Below are 20610 nucleotides of genomic sequence, written 5' to 3' on the forward strand. Positions count from 1 at the left end.
TTGATATACCATTTGGTGAAAAAAGTACTATTTGACATAAAAATATCAAAATTACAATCATAAGCTAGTTGAAGATTTTCCTTTTTTTTAATTACAAGAGTTTATACATGTCTTCTAGTGATGGGTAGAGACGTACCGAGTACTCGGTAACTACTCGGTACTCGGCCTACTCGGCCAATTTGCCGAGTACTCGGTACTCGGCCAAATTCTGATCAGATACTCGGCCAATACCGAGTAGTTGCAAAAAATTGAATATTGTCCAAGGCAGATACTAAAAGTTATAGAAAAAAGAGCAAACATTACATTCTGCAAATATTTACAATTAAAATTTATAAGTCAAATTTTAAATTTTGAGAATAATGAAGTTTGTAATGCTTCAATGGAATAAATCTTTATTTTAATGTCCCCAAAGTTGATAAAAATTATTTATGTAAAATTATGCAAAAAAAGTATAAAAAATATGGAATTTTTATGTTAAAAATGGATTTTTGTTACAAACAAAAATTAATTATAAAAAATTATGAAAATACCTTTGCTTAAAAAATAAAAGGAAATAAAACAACGTTAAAAGCACAGTGCAGGAACACTGCAGACATGTGTTTTGGCATTGCAAGGAATTCCTTTTTCAATGCACCACATGGGAGCTCGTGGATTTAAAGGCATCCGACAAAAGTCAGATTTTTTTGTCGAATGTCTTAACATTCTTTAGCTCACATGTTACGCACTGAAAAAGACGTTCCTTGTAACGGGGGAAGGGGGGGGCAGGAACACATGTCTGCAGTGTTCCTGCACATTTGTTGTATTAAAATTATTTATGTTTTGCGGACTAAAATTATAATTGATTGGTATAAATTTGTTTTAATTCCAACTTGATTAATGATACCTTTTATTTATTTATTTTTAATTTTAAAAATAATTTTTTTGTAAAATTTTTGACACAAACAAAATTGTTTATATAATGCGTAAATTGAATTTTAGCAGGAATTTAGTTTTAAAAACTATTATATGGACAAGGAGTTCTATACTACTATTCCAATAAGTTCAAAATTCATCACATGTGTGTCGGTGGTTCTTCATAAAACATAATTGGTACTTGGTAACTCGGCCGAGTAGTGAAAGGCCGAGTACTCGGTAACTCGGTACTCGGCCGAGTAGTAAAAAGCCAAGTACTCTGTACTCGGCTACTCGGCGAAAGTGCTACTCGGTACGTCTCTAGTGATGGGCATAATCGAGTTCTCATAATTGAATCACTCGATTGTTCAAGATCATTCGAGAACTCGATTATCACTTCTTGAGTTCTCGAGCGATGAACTTCTCGAGTACTTGATTATCACTTTTTGAGTTCTCGAGCGATGAACTTCTCGAGTTCTCTATTATCACTTTCCGAGTGCTCAAGCGATCAACTGCTTGAGTTCTCGCTTTGAATTTCTCGAGATGTTGAGTTCTTGAGATATTGAGTTCTCGAGATCTTGAGTTCTCGAGATGTCAATCGCTCAAGCAGTGTATTCTTCGATCGATTTAATCATCGAATGAACCTCTCAATATAGTTGACTTCTGACAAGGGTGCCCACCTATGGAGGGGGGGGGACATGGCGCAGACTGTGCTATTGACATTCTTAGGGGGGTGTTTTAAGGGGTATTTTTCTCATTTTTTGGGGGAAGGTCTCTGTGATATTGAGGGTGAGGGGGGGGGGCCTTGACCTCAGGGCGGGTGGACACCCCTGCTTCTGAAGTGTTTTAGTTGCAGGGGCGGATCCGTCATTTAGGGGGTCAAAGGGCTGGCTTTGAAAATTTAATGATTTTACTTATGAAGAATGAGCATGGTTTTTTTCTGTCTTCTGCAAAAATTTGCATTGAAACCTTTTAACCCTTCCCCCAGAAAGATGGGCTGCGCTGAGGAAGCCACAGGGGAGGTGGGTCATTGCACAGACTGCGCCATTGAAATTCCTAATAGACGTTAGTCTTTTTTATTGAATGTCCTTCTTGAGGGGGAGAGAGGATCCCTAATTTTAAAAAGTGTGCCGGCGCACTTGAGGAATAGATACCCTTGCAGGGTTGGCCGGATTGGACCCAATTGGGTCGGACCCAATGGTTTTTTTTTTTGAAAAAACCCATTTAAAAAAACCCATTATTTAGCCCACTTTTGGGTTTTTTAAATTTTTTGGGAAGTTTTTAAAAAAATTAATTTAAATACTTTCACAATTTAAACTTCTTTTTCATTTCTTCTTCACCACAGACATTGGACATAAAAAATGAATTTTTTGAAATAGTATTTCTCAACTCTTAACAGCATTAAAAAAATGTTTCAAAAATTTTAAATAAATATATTTAACTTTTTTCTTTAACTGATAAATAAATGGACTCAAATTATTTTGACTAAGTCCTGTCACGTCTGATTTTCCCAATATTTGTAGATTGTACAGAGGATACTACTCTAGCTAAAAGACTTTCATGTGAATTATTTCCTGCAAACAAACACTTCGCAAATCTCGAATAAACACAAGGTATATTTTTTAGAAATTAACAGGTTTTTCAAACGGTCGGACAGAAAACAGAACAGGATGTACACTATTTTCATTATCTTACGAAAAAGTTTAATATTTCTTAGTTTGTACACAGAAATAGAAAAACTGGCAACATAAAATTGAAAGAAATATCTTCATTAAGCTGGAATTCAGTAAAAAGGGAGTAAAAACTACTTGAGGTTCTACAGTAGTTTTGCATAACAAAATAAAATACAGGAAAGTAAAATGCAAAAAAAAAAAAAGTAGTAGCAATTAAAAACGAACAATAGATTTTCTCACTCGAGAAGTAACTTTGCATTAACTGTTGGTAATCATGAAAACTAAAAAATCTGAAACTTTACCATTCTTGGGTTTTGTTGTCTTTTATACTTTTCTTCAGAAAACGCTGAATTTTAACTAGTTTTCCAGTTTTTTTACCCCAAGACAATTTTTGCGCTTTGTCCATATACTTACGCTACAATATGCTACAAGTACCCCACATTTTCCCTAAAAAAGACAAAAAAAGAAAAAAACCCACATTTCTTTTTAAAAAACCCAGCTTTAGTTTGGTTTTTTTGGGTTTTATTTAAAAAAACCCAAAAAACCCTGGGTCCATGGACTTTTAAAAAAAAACCCGGGTTTTTGCCAACCCTGTACCCTTGTGATCTAAATGGTATTACAATCAAATAATTGCATTTTGAATGTTTCATTCGAATAGTGTTATAATTGAATGTATACTGTTGAATGCTTGATTATCAAATGATTCTTTGGGATGCCTTGGTAGTCTAATGATATGTTTTGAGCAAAAGGTGTTAATGAATAAACACATGGACGGGTCTGTAAGAGACTTGTGTTGTGTGTCCCGGCGGTGGAAGTAAAAGTTGGAGGCGCTAATAAGGTTCTAACTTGAGTGGTATTAAATTATAGTTCAGGTAAAAAGGGGGAATACTTAAGTTGAAAACCTGAGGGGACGTCTTCCCCTTTACGTTCACCTTCGACTATACTATTGGGTAATGATACAAGTGTAATAGGCAATAACAAACGTTTTAAAGCCCAAATATACAGATCACTGCAGACACGTGTTTCGGGGTTTCAAGGAACCCTTTTTTCAATGCAAAATAGTGAGATTCTGGATGTAAGGACATTACTGGATGTCTTTACGGACCATTCATCAATTACGTAAGGGTCCCAAGGGGGTGGGGTTGGAAAAATGTCTACATACTTGGGGGGGGGGTTCAAACGCATTCTTACGCTGTATTTTCCAAGCCGATGTTTCATTTGCGTCTGGAAAATAAAAACATATTAGGATGACTTTTTTATTTGTTTTACGAAGAATTAATAATGTAAAACATAATAAAAGAATTGCACTATGTATAGCATGTTTTATTTTTAACTACTATCGCATCATATACAAAAAAATGTCGAAAACACATTCAGTCTAGATTCCAACTTTTTAGTAAATATTTCATCACACAAAAAGGTTTAATTTAATAATAGTGAATTAAATTTCGATTCCAGTGATATTAGATTAGTTATTTCATTATTTCGAAAAACGAAATGGAATCTTACGTAAGAATAGATGGAGGGGTTTAAAAAACCTTATGTACCCTTACTTGGGGGGAAGGGGTCAAAAATGGCCAAACTCATCCATATGTAACTAAGGAATGGCCCCTTATATGTAAAAGCTTACTATTTTATTGAAAAAAGTGTACCTTAAAACTCCAAAACACGTTTCTGCAGTACTCTGTATATTTGGGATACAAAACGTTTGTTATTTCATGTTACTTCTCGGCACAAAGATACTTAGTTATTTCTTAATAAAACAAGTGGTTAACTTCTCGTGTAATTCATTCCTACGGGTGCAAATAAGAGGGAAGGGGGGGGGGAGAGTTTTGACGTTAACTGCGGGATTGTAATTTTTAGGGGATTTTGTCTCTTTTGGGGGTATTGCTCTTGGGGAAGAGCTTCATAGGTGGTGCCCTTTGCTCTTGGAATGGATAGATTTAGAATGATTTTTAAAATCGACTGATTGCTTTTCTCTTGCTTTATTCGAATGGGGTAATAGTTGAATGTTTGGCTTCGAATTTTCGATAATTAAGAGATTCCTTAATAATCAAACGATATTTTTAGAACGAAAATTGTTAATTATCATATGAGCGGATATATGGAGGGGCATGTGTTGTGTGAGTGGCGGATACAATGGAGGGTCGTGGGGGTCATGACCATATTAAAAAGTGACATATTAAAAAGTGAGGGATAATGATAATATTGGCAGGTCGTTGGGCGACACTAGCAGGTTTAAACTTGAGAGTTGTTAAACTTAAAAATATATTAAACCGGTATCAAGGGCTTCCATATAGGGGGGGGGGGGGCAAGTGGGGGCTCAAGCCCCCTTTCCCTTCTTTGAAATTAGTACATCCTTGCTTTTAGTACTTTTTTTTTCTTTGCAAAAATGTAAAATCATTTCTTCTCCAGCAATTAATAAGTTATTAAAAATGTCGAACTTGAATAACTCTAATCTGTACTGAAATCGGTTTCTATGGGGAAAATATCCTATTAAACCATGGGGAAAATATCTGAGCCCCTCCCCCCCTTAAAATTTTGCATATGGGCGCCCTTGACCGGTATGGTGCAAAACGTGTAATTGAAAATTTAAGGTAGTCTTAGCCCTTTTTCGGATTATCGCTTCTTGTGGCAGGGGGGATTGTCATAAGAAATGCGTTATTGCTCACAGGGACGGACGAACACCCCTGTCATTCTATAAGGCTTTAGAATCAAATAATTGCTTCTCAAGTGCTTTTTCTCGAATGAGGTTACTCAGAGAGCACACTTCGTTGTGTAAACGTTTTAAAGCGATTGTTAACGCTGTGGCAGCCATGTTAAAACGTTTATGAAATGTTTAAACGCAAGGTGTTTATAATGCAGTGGTGTCCCCCCCCCCCATGGCGACGACATTCTTCAAATGTGACGTTGAACCCCCTAAAATAAATTAAAGCCCGCTTAAGTTACCCTCTCCTCTTCAAAGCTTCAATGGCGTGGTCTGCGCCATTTACCCCCCTCCCCCGTGCTCTCTCTTGTATGATATATTGTTTGTTGTGGAATGCTCGGTTATCGAGCATCTGGGATGATTTGAAAACTGAATACGTATGCTTTTCCGAGAAACTTGGTAATCAATTTTAACTTTTTTGAGGACCAACGCACGGAAAATGAAACGTAGCTACAGAACCTTAAGTTCCGAAATGGACCGTTGCAAGCCTAAGCATTTTCAGCAGTTTTGCCTCAACTTTACAAAGAAAAAAAAACATAAAATCAGCACATTAATTGACTGAAATTTTTTAAGATGAGTAACTAATATATTAATCAACATTTACAAAACTATAAGGAATATGACATAAACAGAAGCGAGTAAAACAAGCAAAATACTTAAATTTAACAACTTGCGCGAAAATGAATGCTACGCACACAAGAAGTCACAAATATCTTGCGTATGGAATTTCAAAAAAAAAAAAACCAATCTGTATAAAATGTAATTTTTATTTAAAAATTGGGCCGAAGAGTGGAAGCTAAAATTAATCCCACACGACAAGCTTCAATATTTCTTTTTAATGCACTCAGAAACATTTCAACTTCACTCCCTACACTTTTACTGTTATTGCATATTCCTAAAGTCGACGAATGAAAAAAAAAAAAAGAGCGGATCAAGAAAGAAAAAAAATAATCATGAACTTCAATGCACTTCAAGCCACACTTGTACACTTTTCAATGCGCCGGGAATCCCAATCCTCTGGAAAACTCAATCAGAAATATTTTACCCTCCCTCTTCATGTATTAGTCAGATAAATATACTTAACTACTCTCAACAAGAGCATCAAAAAAAAAAAAAAGCAAAGCTATAAACTGGAAAGAATGAGTACTTTTGTGCAGAGCAACTATTCCCCTACTTGTTTACATTATTAACTTTGTGTTTGAGAGCCCGAAACCATTCAAAATAATCATGTGATAACTGAAAATCATTAGTTTAAATGCATAACCGTTCGAATAAATCACTCAGTCGCCCAAATGCCGAGTTCCTAGTTTCTGACAGGCTAACAGGGAATCTAGTCGAACCTGCATCCCCCCAAGGATTGCAACCCCAAAATAAAGACTAAAATCTATTGAATCGACCCCCTAAAACAAGCTTGCATTTCGAACTTTACCTAAGGGTAAGGGGACAAAAGGTGTATCTGCTCATTTTATCGGAAAACAACAAAAAACTAGATCCACTTAAATGTAAAAACTAGAATTTTTCATGGAATTTGGGGGGAGTGGTATTGATTCCCCTTCTAAAAGGGGGGTGTCAATTACCCGCCCCCCCCCCCCCCAACTTAACCTAAAACTTCTAAAAGCCAGGAGGGTTCGCCCCTTATTATACCCCTAAATGGTAGGCTAAATGTCACATTCCTATCTCGAGCGCACCCCTGCCAAAACAACTTGGGAATTCAACTGAAGTCAAGGGAATCCACCTCCCCCCTTTCGCAGGGCGATGGCGCACCCTCTCAAATGTTACGGAGCATCGGTCTAGAAAGAGCCCCCCTCCCGAAATGAGATTTAAAAAAAAAAAAAAAAACTCTCAAAAAAACTGCTTCTAAAAAATTTTGGTTTCGCAGACTGCGCCATGGACCCCCTCCCCCCTTCTGAAAATGAAATTAAAAAAAACCTCTCAAAAAACTGGCTCCAAAAATTTTAGTTGCACAGGCTGCGCCATGCCCCACCCCCTTTTAGTGGGCACCCCCGTAGCAGTCATCTCAATTTTGGAAAAGTGCAGAAATTGAACTACTTGAGTACTCGATTCAAACGTCTCAAGATCTCGATTTGAAACATCTCGAGATCTCGATTCAAAAGATCTCGAGAAGTCAATCGCTCGAGTACTCAATTCGGAAGATCTCGAGAAGTCAATCGCTCGAGTTCTCGATTTCAAAAGATCTCGATTATCAATCACTCGAGTGATCGACTTAAAAAGATCTCGATTATCAATCACTCGATTATCAGAAGTACTCGATTCCCGAGATATCGATTATCAAAAGATCTCGATTATGCCCATCACTAATGTCTACACTATTTATTTTTATTTTTTGACGTTTTCTTTCCTTTTTGTGCAGTGTGATTTTACCATACCTGTAGGTTAGGGTGGAGCTTATTTGCACTGAAAAAATAAAGTTTTAATTTTTGTAGGTCTTACCCTCTTAATTTGTTCCTTTTGATGAAAAACCACTAAATATGAAGTTTGAATGAAAAATTTTGATATTTAGAGGTAGCTCAATGAACTTGAAGTTTGTTACATAGAGAAAATTTCGACAAAAAGTGATAGTTACACATTTATTTATATAGCACTTGTAAATCAATTGAGACATGAAAGAAGGTGGTTTCTGGGTTATAAAATGCACCTGGCATTGTTCTGGAAACAAGTTATTGTTTTGAAACAGTCCCAGATAAAGTCACTTTCCTGCTGTCAGGGTATATTCTGCGGTGTTTCTCGATGACTTGCAGCAGAAACAGCAACTGCATTTCATCATATGTTATCAGTCCACTGAACTCCTGAATGAGTGCCACTCCACGTTCAGCATGATCATTCACTACATTTAAAGCTTGAATATTTTTTTTGGCTTCTTTGTAGTCATCTCTTGTTTCCCACGATGCTGGATCAACAGAAAAATAATCTACGGGCAGGTTTAATGCCGGGAACAGTGACATAGACTTTGCTGTTACAAAATCATCCAAATTTTTGTTCTCAAATGTTTGAAGATCAATCTTCCTCTGTTTAGAATTTTCTTTAGCTGGTTTTATCATAGCACTGACCATTTTTATCTTGGTAGATGCACTGACATGACTATCAAGAAAAGCCAACGAAACTAGTTCCTCTGTTAAATACCATAAATGGTTGGAAAACTTATTTGCAGCTGCTTTCGAGATATTTGTATGAATAGCCGAATATTTAATCAAAGACTTCATTAGTAACAGGTCATTATATGGAGCACTTGCAGCTTCTGGTGCTGATATCCATGCTTTCATGTATACACATGCAATGAAAATGCATACAGCTGTTAATCCCTTCTCTTCTTTAGATGTAAGCTTGAATTGTGATCTAAACATCCAGATTTTGAGACTTTATAAATACATTTCGACATCCAACGGTCGTGATGCATGGCTCCAGGCGACATAAATTTAACACCTCTAACAGGGGCAATTACAAGGAAAATAAGCACAAGTTCAACTAATTCTTTATAATCACCTCTTAGTTGGTTATAAGACTCTTCCATGTATTTTTTTGCATTAGCAATTGTATCTTTTATATCCTTTATCAATTAATCAACTACCTCAATTGAAATTCCAGTTTCGTACTAGTCGGTGTCAATGAAGCTCCAAAATTCCTTGAAACGTTTGAATAATGGAATTTCAGGAGAAAATGTGGCTCCCTTGCACACTTGAAACACTGAAACTATAATCAGTCCCAACACATGATGCCGGCACGCAAAAGGAACACATACACCCGAGTTACTGCCAGTGTTTGAACTGGTTGTGTCAAAACACATAGCATGTATGTTGTTTGATATTCCCCAGCTTTAAATACTACTGTAGCCTTTGCCTCACCTGTCCCAGATGGAAGCTTGGGAACTGCAAGTAGCTGGTGAATTCTTTTCCCAGTTACTAGTACAGGCAGGCGATCCACTTTATCTTTTGCAACGAATCAGGAATTAATTTGCTGTCCCAATGGATAACTAGAGGGGCGTTAGGTTGAAACTTAGCCTTTATGTCTGCATATTTCTGAGCTTTTTCCTTCCTTCTTTGACAGCGAATTGAGTCCTTATTTAAAGAAAATTCATTGATATTGAATCCTAAGTTTTTTGCAGTTTCTGCTATGATATAGAAAGCCTTTGGGTCTGACACTTTTGTTCTGTCCAAAGCTGCAGCAAGTTGGGGAGTAACTATAGTTTTTCTCCCTCGCTTCCTTTTCTGTCTTTTTGATGCTTGTTCTGTGATATCCATTTTCTTACCTTCTTCCATTGAGCTTAATTTGCTATCAGTTTCAGTATCAGTAGATGATTCAAGTTCCACTATAGAATCTTTTAATTCTTTAATTTTCTGTTGCTGTATTCGGACATTTGCTTTTGTTTCTCGTTCAGGAGCTTTTTTCTCTTTTATATCAAGCTTTTTATCAACTCCTAACATTGATCCACACCTACCTTTCTTCCTTTGTGCTATTAAAAAGTCTTTGTCTTCTTGTAAGACTGCTTTACTGTAAAACATCAGCATGAGCAACATCGAAAAGATCTTCTAGTTTAGAGAGAAAAGTTGATTCCTTAGCTTGCTGTGTTGATGAACATCAAGCTTTATTTTCCCTCAAAAGCTGCCATTCTTTATACAGCTTTTCAAGCTTCATTTGAGAATTTTGGTTGTCTCCCATAGGAATTCTAGCTTTTTGCCAAAACTTGGAAATTTCTGTGATGGTCAGAGTTGAAGCTTGTCTTACAGATTTCTTCAATTCAAGATGATGATGCAAAAAATGTCCCAGAGCCATACGCAAGGATGGCAATTTTCCATCTTTTAATTCTGGAACTGACCCACCAAGAAGATACAAGTCATTTTGAGATCTTGTGGCTTTTGCAGTCATTTTGCTTTCAAAACTGAAGCAAAAATAAAATACTGAAAAAAAATACACATAATGGAAAAGTAAGCAATCTTTGCTTTTCGAAAAAAAAAAAGATCCTGCAATGTTAAAATTTTCACAGTTGTTGAGCTACCTCTAAATAATCTTTAAATTTGCTAATATATGGCCTGAATTTTTTTTTCATACAAAGGAACAAAATGAGAGGGTAAGAGGATAATATTTTCATAGTTGAAAAATAAGCTCCACCCTACTGTAGGTAGTAATGGCTTATTTAGCTCTTTCAATTTATTGCTATTTTTATAGTTATGTTTTAATTGAAACTAAGTGTAAAAAAAATTTATATATGTGTGGTTGAAATACAATCAAAGAACTTATTTGGTAGTCTAAAAAGAGTACATTAGAGTTTATTATTTGCTATCATTGCATTGCTGTCCTGCAAAAGTACAAGCAACACTTTATCTGGTACTTTTTGGCGGCTATTGCTCTTATGTGATTTACATATATCCATGTATGTATTTCTCTCTCTATATATATATCCATGTATATATTTATGTTTGTATATTTATATAATTTGTATTCTATTTACAGCAACCTTTTAAAGAGTTGGATTCAGTTGCAAAAGAATCTCCTGCTGTCCGGAAACTTATACTTATTTTGTGGGTTTTTGAAAATGAAATTAAAAATTTGTACAGTAAATTTGTGAATAATCTAAAAGCTGTAGGACATGACACAGTTGAGAAAACTAAGCAAAAAGCAGTAACTGTTATGTGCAATTTATTAAAAGAAAATCCAGAGCAAGAACAGGTAATGCAAAATGAATTATGCTATTGATTTCTCTTTGAAGTGCTTGTCAATATGCTTTATTTTATTTATTGATTTATTATATAATCAAACTATAAATTTATGAATTTATTATAAAAAAAATAACAAATATAAAAGTTTACACATTTTTTAACTCTTATAATGTCCGACACTTAATATTGAGACGATATAGGAACTGTTCATATTTTCCCCAGATCTTGTGTTCACAAGTACCCTTATCACCTTAAAACTAACTGGCCGAAATAAAGAACTATTAATCAATAAAAAAATTTAACGGTGTCATAAACTTACCTGAATTTTCATACAATGGTTTTCAATGATTAAGTTTTTAGCTTATTGGTCAGTGTAAAATACTTTCACATGAAAGAGACTAATAAAATTATATACAACACCAGTTAAAACAAAGAAGTTGTCATCATAGAAACACAAAATAGTTCATTGCTCTAAACCAGCGTTTCTTAATTTCTTTGATCAGTGGAACCCTTTAAAATGCTCACTTTTTTTGTGGAACCCTTAGTTTTTTGTCAATAGTTAAATAGTGGCATAGTTAAGATTCTGTTTGAGAGGGAACCAAGGTTCTTATCTCAAAGAGACTATCATATTAACTATTTGTCGTTAAATTGATAATTAGACTTGATTATAAACCATGGTAATTATTGCTAACTGTTTATTTATTGTTATAAAATACCAAAACACCCCTATTTAAATAGGCAGCTGGTGCCCCAAAAAAGTAGGTCAAAGGAGGTGCGGAGGGAGGGGGGGGGCAGGATTGGTGGGCGACACACCCTTAAAGCTAAATTTTTTCTTCAAAAATGGGATAATTGAATTTTTACGTCATTATTAATGAATTAACCTTCTTCCAAAAATTCAAGAAACGGACTCAAAAAGAGGGACCAGATGGCCTCAGAAGATTCCCTCCTACAAAATCAAAGTTCCATTTTAATTTTTACGGAATAATAATATGAAAAAAGCATAAAACAAACAATCATTACGATGATTCTTTCTTTACACACGTGAATAAATCATCAATGTCATTTTTTATTCGACCCTTAGTTTTGAACTTAGAAAAGTGGAAGGGCGAAGTCCCTTAGTCCCTTTACTGTTGAAAGTGAGAGGGCAATTACCCCCTTGCCCCCTCGTCCAAGCCGCCTATTCCTATTTGATTCTGAGTATTTTTAAAAGGAATAAATAACCTCAGAATTTATGCATGAGTTAGATGATTAAAATATTTTCTTAGAAAAGAAATTTTAAAGTTATTTATAAATCAGACTTTGATGTCACTGTATGTTATGTTGACTTAAATTGGTCCTCACTCTTCAAATGTTAAAATTGTGCTTTCAACTGCTGCCACAGATACTGGGAGAGTGGCTGGTATTAAAAATAGAATATTTTGAAATTTTCATCAAAAATCGTAATTTTAGGCAACATTTGCTAATGATGCAGGAAAGGGAATTTGGGGTGTCCTTCCATAAGTTTTTCAATGTTCAAGTCACTTTTAAACTATCTTTGGTAATATTAGAGGGTCAGTAGTTTTTCCGGATTTTTTTCAAAAGGTGCTTTATGACTGAGCTTGGAAAATTTTCGAAGTTGAATCTTAAAGGCACAATTTCAGGCAACAAATAAAATTATTCCTATAGTGGCTAACCCTGATGGGTAATAAAGCTCAGATTAGTATACGAAAGTAAAAGTATTTTTTTTTTTTAATTTTGGGAAAGCGTTTTTATCAGTTTTTTAAGTGACAAATTTAAAAGATGTGGAATGAAAACATTCAAGTCTCATGGAACCCCTGAAAGAGCTTCGTGGAACCCTGTGGTTCCGCAGAACACAATTTAAGCAACTCTGCTCTAAACAACTGGTACATAATGACTGATACACCATTATTTGAGACTTATCCAAGATTTTTTGCTTCAAGTTATCTTCGTAAAACAGTCAAGTCCGCTCATTGGAACATCAGTTAAAAGAATATCCTGCTTAATATAATAAATCTTCAATGTATCAATCATTGTAGTGTGCTTTTGCATGTCCAGAATAATTGAATATCACACTAGTTAGAATAATTTTTCATGGCAAATTGGCAATTCCATTCCCCCACACCTTATTTATTATTAATTCAAGCAGTCTTGAATGTATTATGTTTACATGTGCCTCTCTTTCCACTATGTATTAAATGTCATGAATGTCACTTTCAAATACGTAAAGTTTAATTTTGTAAAAAACTGGAGATGTACTATCATACATTTGACATTATGACACATTTAAATTCAATAATGTGATAAGTTACAAACATTTTTCTCCCGTGCCAGAACGGGGGAGGACAAAAAGTATTCATTTGCATGGGAGAAGATATTTTTGTAGCATATGTGCTGTTGACTAATTTAATACGAGGGCTGTTTTTTTTTCAACTTTCAATCGTGCCGTTAGACGGCAGGGCGAGCGGTATCATCCAACAATGCGCGGCAGTCGACTGCGCACCTCTCCCACTACAACCTCACTCATTTTCGAGCGTCCGACGCCATTACCAGTTTATCTAGCAACACATAAACATGGCTACCATGATAGAATCTCCCGCCAAGTGTGAGATTCACCGTAGAATGAAACGAGTATACAGTGAAAGCTTTATGAGTGACAGTGCATTGCGTGATTGGTGTAGGAAATTTAAAGATGGACGAGGTGATATTCATGATAAAGGGGGCCAAGGACGAAAGTCGGTCGCAAACGAAGACCTCGTTGATCGAGTTGACCAAACTGTAAGAAGCAATCGGAGGTTTACGATTATGGACCTATCTGATCAGTTTTCTGAGATTTCAAGGTCAGCCCTACACATTATCGTACTGACAAGTTAGGCTACAAAAAACGTCGTGAAAACCCATCTCAAATCACTGGCAGCAAATTTCTACAAAGAAGGTATTAAGAAGCTTGTACCCAGGTATGAAAAATGCCTCAATTTAAATAGCGATTATGGTGAAAAGTAACTAATGATGTACCTAACTTTTGATAATAAATTTATTTAATTACTCTCACTAGTTTTATTTTTATACCAAATCGGAAGTTGATAAAAAAACAGCCCTCGTAATATAATTTTAACTGTACATGCTGTGACAAAACTAACAGCATTTAAAAGTGTTTGCATCACAGCAATGTAACTGATATAACTCTACCTTAATTGTTATTTTGAATGTTTTTGCTTTATTAACTTTTGTGGTGAGAAATTTCGATAAAACCTACGATAAAAAATGTAAAATGACTGAAAGTAAACTGATGTAAGTTTTGCATGAAAACTGAAGTAAGTTCTGCATGGGTGCAAATAACTGAATTCGGGGCTGATCTGGACACAAATTAAGTCTGTTTTCACAAAATGGCTTGTCTTATATTTAGTCAGCCCTTTTACAAAATTTTGATGATAAAAAAAGGTTCTTTCATAACCCATGATCTCAGTAGATATGTACCTGAAAGCAAAACATTTGTTTAAAAAATATTCCAAATTCTTTACATTTCATGCAAGAGCCTTCAGGTCAAAGGAGTTTTAGGTAGCATTTTGTCGGCTAAAATTGCTGTGCGCTAGAAATGAGGTACGAATAACTCTTTGTCTACACCAGGGCTTGAAAATTATACTGCTCGGCATGCCCAGGGCATGTAAAAATTCTGATCTGTCATGAATATTTTATCCTTACATGCCCGGCCGGGCATGTAATTTTTTGATCAAATATGTTTTACTAAAACTTGATTGTCTTGTTTTTTATTGAAAAATTACTTATTCTTACTTGGAGCTCAAAATTTATTTCAAGCCCTACTGTTAAGATCGTTTGCTGTTTCTGATTTGCGTGATGAAAGCGATCCTTCCCATTATATAATTTAAATTTTGTTAAATTTAACGACGGCTTTTTATGTACTATTTATTCAAACTATTTATTTTTTTTAATGATTTATATAAAAATAATTCGTTTGTGTAATGCTGTACGACAAATTCAAATGCTTTTATTGCTATACAATAAGGAAAACTGGACATGTCAAAATTCGGGCATGTATCTTTTAGACTAACATGCCAGGTAGGGCATGTAAAAATTTAAAGATTTTTGTAACCCTGATCTACGCTATATTTTCTTATGTTGTTACATTGTGTCTTATTCTGAATTACCATTTCAACTCATTCCTGTTCCTATTATTTTATTTTCACAAAATTTCTACTACTTGGGAACAGGATGTTTTGTATGCAATTAATATTTCTGTATAGATTTCTTTAAAATTGACTTGACCCCTTTCATAATAAATATAATTTGAATTCAAATTAAAGCAAAATTTTTTTTTTTCTTTTAAATGTGTACTTAAAACCTTTTTATGTTCACCCTCTAGTTTCTTCTCGAACAAGTGGTAAATAAAATTGGAGATCCAGTGGGGAAAATTGGATCTCATGCTTGCTATGTATTAGGACAACTTTTAATTCAGCATCCTGACATGAAAACAGTTGTCGTTCAAGAAGTGGAAAGATTTATTTTTAGATCTAACTTGTCTGAAAAAGCAAAGTACTATTCTCTCTGCTTCTTGAACCAGGTTTGTTGAATTTTATTCACCAATTTGATGTTATTATTCTCATTATTTTGATGTAATTATTGAAGTTTTAAGATTGAATTCCATTAATTCCACTCTGCCTTAAAGAAGATTTTTGATTTTCCATTGGAACTTTTAATTATTTAATGATAATCCTTTTAATTAATAACAATTCTTTTATTTATATTTTGTATATGTTTTTCTCTTTTTCTATTTTTTTGGACCAGGATTGCTTTTGAAATTTTAAATAAGAAACTTAGTCTTAGACTGATATTTCGTACTATTCAATAAAGTATATTTAATATGAATTTGCAGTGTTTTTATGGCCATTTTGTACATTGAAGAAAATGCCAGTTGACTATTATGTATGAAGTTTCGATGCAAAAACTAGGTTAATTTTCTTTGTGCAATTTAAAACATAATTAATAGTTTTCAACAATTGAATTACTACTAATAATATTTGAAAAGAAGAATCCAGTCAATTCATATTTTTCAAATCAGAAGCATATTTTGTATCCTCAAAAATAACTTTTCAGTTTTTGTATAATATAAGTATGCTTATCTATATACAGGTATAAGACAAAATAATAGGAACAACTATGAAAGAATAACAATCTTTTATTAGTAAGGGGTTGGGTCACCCTTTGCCTGAATCACAGATTGCATTCAACGTATGAAAGACCAATAAAGATCTTGAATAAAGTTCCCTGGGATTCACACTCAGTCCTCGTGTTGAGACGTCTTGAAATCAGATATTGTGCTTGTAGGTGTAAGAAAATCAAGCATGGATTTTGTTCTCTAAAAAACCCCACAAAGGCTCAATAAAGCTCACATTAGGTGACTGAGAACACTATGTTAGATGTTCCACTTGGTCATCTAGCTCATGTAACTGTGTTTGAACATGGTGACACATGTGAATATAAGCACTGTCATCTTGAGAACCCAAGACGTTCTCCTGGAAAGAGAATCTGAAGCATGGGGTGAAGATAATTTGTGAGAATGCTTTAATAAAGGTTCGTCTGTAATCATCTCTATCAGAACAATGAGAAACTCCAATCCTCAGAATGATAATGTGCTGCACAACTTCACAGACCCCTCCCCCCTTTTATGATTTAAAAAATTTAAGGTCTGAAAGTAATTATGATAATTAAAAACCCTCAAAAAACAATGATTTATATGAAAGAGTCAGTTTTTAGCACATTAGCATCTAAAGCAAATACAGATAAAATAATATTCTAGAGATAAAATTTGAAGGAAAAAATTTTGCATTTTTCAAGAAAATAATTAATTATCCAGGGGGAAAAAATACGGCACATTTTGTAAAATGTTCAATAGTTTGCATTGTATTGCAATAGACATCCAATTCTGTTTTTGGAAACTTAGGCACTTAAAGAATCTTGTCTACTTCCATCTTGGAAGTGACCAAATATTGTGGCTGCGCTAAAATTTAAGTTTTAGGTTTTTGAATTTTTAGCATAAAAATAATTATAAAATTTAAAATCCTCATTAAACATCAATTTAATATAACTGTTATAGCTTTTAGCACATTAGCATCCAATGCAATAAGGATAAGATGAGATTTTAAGTTCAAAATTTTTCATTTCTGGAGAAAATTATTTTAAAGAATAAAAAATAAGTAAATTAATAAAATGCTTTACAGCACATTTTACGTTATTTTCATTAGTTTGCATTTGAATAAACATCAAATTCTGCTTTGTTTTTGCAAACTTAAGCATTTTGCCTACTTCCATCTTGTGAATGACCAAACATGGCGTCTATGTTTTACACGTAACTGAAAAGTATTGTCGTTCTGGTCAAAAAACAATCTTCCTTGATGTGGAAGCATTGCCCTTTGGCATATGATTCCAAAGCGATTTGTTTTCTTCCACCCTCTTGAGTTTATGCATAATTCCTGTTCATACCAAGGTTTTTTTTTTCTTAGGAACAACAGGGGAGAAAACGGCCACTGAGGACGATTCTTTAGCTCGCCACTTTTTCAAACTAGGTCGCTGAGTGGCGGTCCCTGAATCTTGACCTTTACCTTTCACCACCATTAGTTACAACAGGTGGCGATCATTTATTGGACAATCAAAGGACTACTCATTTTTAAATGGGTGTTCCTATTATTTTGACTTATACTTCTATGTATGTGTAATTGAAGTGTGCTTTCCGCAGAAGTTCTTGAGTTTATTTTCATTTATTCAGTTATTTATTTTACTTCTTTTGATGTGTAATTATCTAAAATATTTTTTAAATTTTCCTTTCAGATAATTTTGAATCATGAAGAGTATCAACTGGCAAATCATTTAATCATGATTTATTTCTCACAATTCAAACTTTTTGTTAGAAAAGGTGAAGTTGATACCAAGATGATGAGTGCTTTATTAACAGGTGTAGCAAGAGCATATCCATTTGCTAAGTTAAAGGATAATGTTATCATGAATCAGTTGGATGCTATGTATCGTCTTGTTCATATGGTTAGCTTCAATACCAGCATTCAAGCTATGATGCTAATTTTTCAAGTATGTCAATTGTCACATTTTTAATTCTTCATGCAACCAAAATTAGAAGTTTTGTCTAGAAAGAGTTAGTGTTTTAGAAACAATTTTTAAATATAGTACTGAATAGTAACTTTTTAAAAAGTCATAAATAAAAGTATAATTTATAATATTTAAAATTAATTATACTAAACTAAAACTTACTTTTGGTTCTTTAAAAATGTTTTAACGATTGTAATGTTTCTTAGTAGTTTGCTTTGAAGTATATCAAGACATATGATTTTTACAAATCAAATGAAAGAAATATATGCTTTTCAGAAATAAACAAATCCTCATTTGAAATGATGATGAAGAAAATACAAGCAAATAAATTGTAAGAGGTGAAGCAGTGTTTTGGATAAACCTCTATAGCAGCGGTCGGCAACATAAGCTAACTGATGATCTACTTTCCAAGTTTGTTGAACACTGAGATCGACTTGAGGGTGGGGATGAGACTGATTTTAATTGAATAGTTGCTTTAAACTACTTGCAATATATTACGTGAACATTTAAGGCACATCAAAATAATTTTGGGCACTGATAGATTATTTGTTTTAGATTTCTTTCCTTAAAAACATTCATGTATCAATATTTATCTGTAAATTCATTTTTTTCAAGAACAAAAGAAAATTTTTAAAAATATTTATTGAAAATTGTGGCCTTTGTGGCAATTATAAAAAGTTTTGAATACTTTTCAAAAAACTTTTGATTTAGAAATTAAATCTAATTTTTTCCCCACAAAAAAATGTTTATTAATAGTAATCTGTAAAAAAAAAAAAAAAAAAAAAAGGTGTTTAAACTGTTGCCGCGATCTACTGGAAATGGGCTCAAGATCGACCAGTCAATCTCGATCGCCGGGTTACAGATCGCTGCTCTATAGGTTGAATGCAGGGCTGCGGAGTCGGAAGGAAAATGGCCGACTCCGACTCCTGTATTTTAAAACGCCCGACTCCAACTCCGACTCCGGATTTTTTTTTTATTGTATTTTTTCAACTCCCTCTCTCCCTTCAGGGGAAGAGGGAAAACCTCTAAATAGAGATTGAAATATTAATTCCTTTTTATGAAAATTTCACATTTTGTTTTTTATTGCAAACCCAAGACCTATACAAAGTTAGAAATTCAATTTAAAAATCAAATTTTCCAATAGTTGCGAGTTAAAAAGTGAGATCACTTAAAAATCCCTTTTAAAAAATTGAAAAGGATTACCTGTAATTTGCCCCCTTTTAATGTTTAACAAATAGATATTGATCAAATCATGTGCTTTCAATTTTTGAAAGCTGTAACGAGAGGGGAAAAAAAAGCTTTTTTTCTAAATCCAAATTCTTGAAAGGGGGTGGTTTACTCTGGTTGACACCTATCTGGTAGATGACACCCAAAGTTAATTTCAGAGTTTATAAAAAATATAAATATTTTAATTCTGAAAATTTTCGCGAATATATTTTAAATTATATTTTATCAATAAAATGTCAACGAAAATAAGGCACATATACGTCAGGAGCTATTTTTACACAAAATGCGACGGTATACAAATTTGTACGAATAGCTTTTACTATACCCTTATTTCTTCTTCGCCTAATTTTTAATTTAAATTTTATTGGCTGCTTTAGAATTAACCTTAATGTGAAGATTTTAACATTAACTGCAATAATTGAGTGTTGTAATCAAGAAATCATTTACATAATTTTGTTCCATACTTTTTAGTGAGAACCAAGCTTATAGAAATAGTCTTAATAAAGAAAAAAAAACATTAGATTATTTCATCGGATCTTTTGGATTCGTGCTTTTGCGCCAGAACTTCTTTGAATTTGCCGATCACCCTTAAAAGTTTCAACCTTAGCTATGGGCCGCGACTTACTAATTTGTTACGTTTTTTTAACTATTTTATAACTGAGATCGAACAAAACGCTATATTTCTATTTTTATTTGAAAGTGATTACTTGAAAATGTTAGGCAACAAAACCGTTTGCTGACAGTTGCTATTAGTTAAGTTAAAAAGCAAGCAAACTAGGGGACGGCTACAGAAAGTTCGGTAAGCGCTCAAGCTAGCTGATTGCCATAACGGCAGTTATTTTCTCATTAGTATCTTTTTATACATGTAATCGAACCAATTGGTATTCAGTTTTAAAAAAATACAAAGAGAGTCAGTAAAAAGGAAAGAAAAAAAGAAGCCCGGAGTTGGAGTCTGCATGTTTTCCAACGACTCTGACTCTGACTCCTTCACTCCAAAATCAGTCCGACTCCGACTCTTCAACTCCGACTCCACAGCCCTGGTTGGATGTCCTTGTTCCATTTAGCTATAACTTTGGAAACTTGTCAAGAGAGTTTCTTTCAGCTCTTGGAAGCACTGCATATAGTGCTTTTCATAAGCAGGAAATATATATGAACTTAAATGCAAAAATTCACCCTGAAAATGCTGTCAAACTTATTTTTTAATCAGAATTTTAGAGTTTATAATGACTAAATATTTTTTCAACCTATAACACTAATCGTTTTTGAACTAATTTATTGAATAGTTTTGAATTGTAAGGCTTTATTTACGTATCATTAATTTGTATGC

The 20610-nt window shown here is 33.9% G+C and overlaps 1 protein-coding gene across 1 annotated transcript in view; it reads left to right on the forward strand.

Moving 5' to 3' along the window:
• The window catches only part of LOC129220473 (CCAAT/enhancer-binding protein zeta-like), a 55194-nt gene that overhangs the window by 14544 nt on the left and 20040 nt on the right, over positions 1-20610 (forward strand). The window contains exons 5-7 of the mRNA XM_054854894.1: positions 10738-10953; positions 15322-15519; positions 17784-18038. Coding sequence (XP_054710869.1) covers positions 10738-10953; positions 15322-15519; positions 17784-18038 — 669 coding nt within the window. The remainder of the gene's footprint in view (positions 1-10737; positions 10954-15321; positions 15520-17783; positions 18039-20610) is intronic.

Source organism: Uloborus diversus, chromosome 4 (genome assembly GCF_026930045.1).
Source record: "Uloborus diversus isolate 005 chromosome 4, Udiv.v.3.1, whole genome shotgun sequence".
Lineage (NCBI taxonomy): Eukaryota > Metazoa > Arthropoda > Arachnida > Araneae > Uloboridae > Uloborus > Uloborus diversus.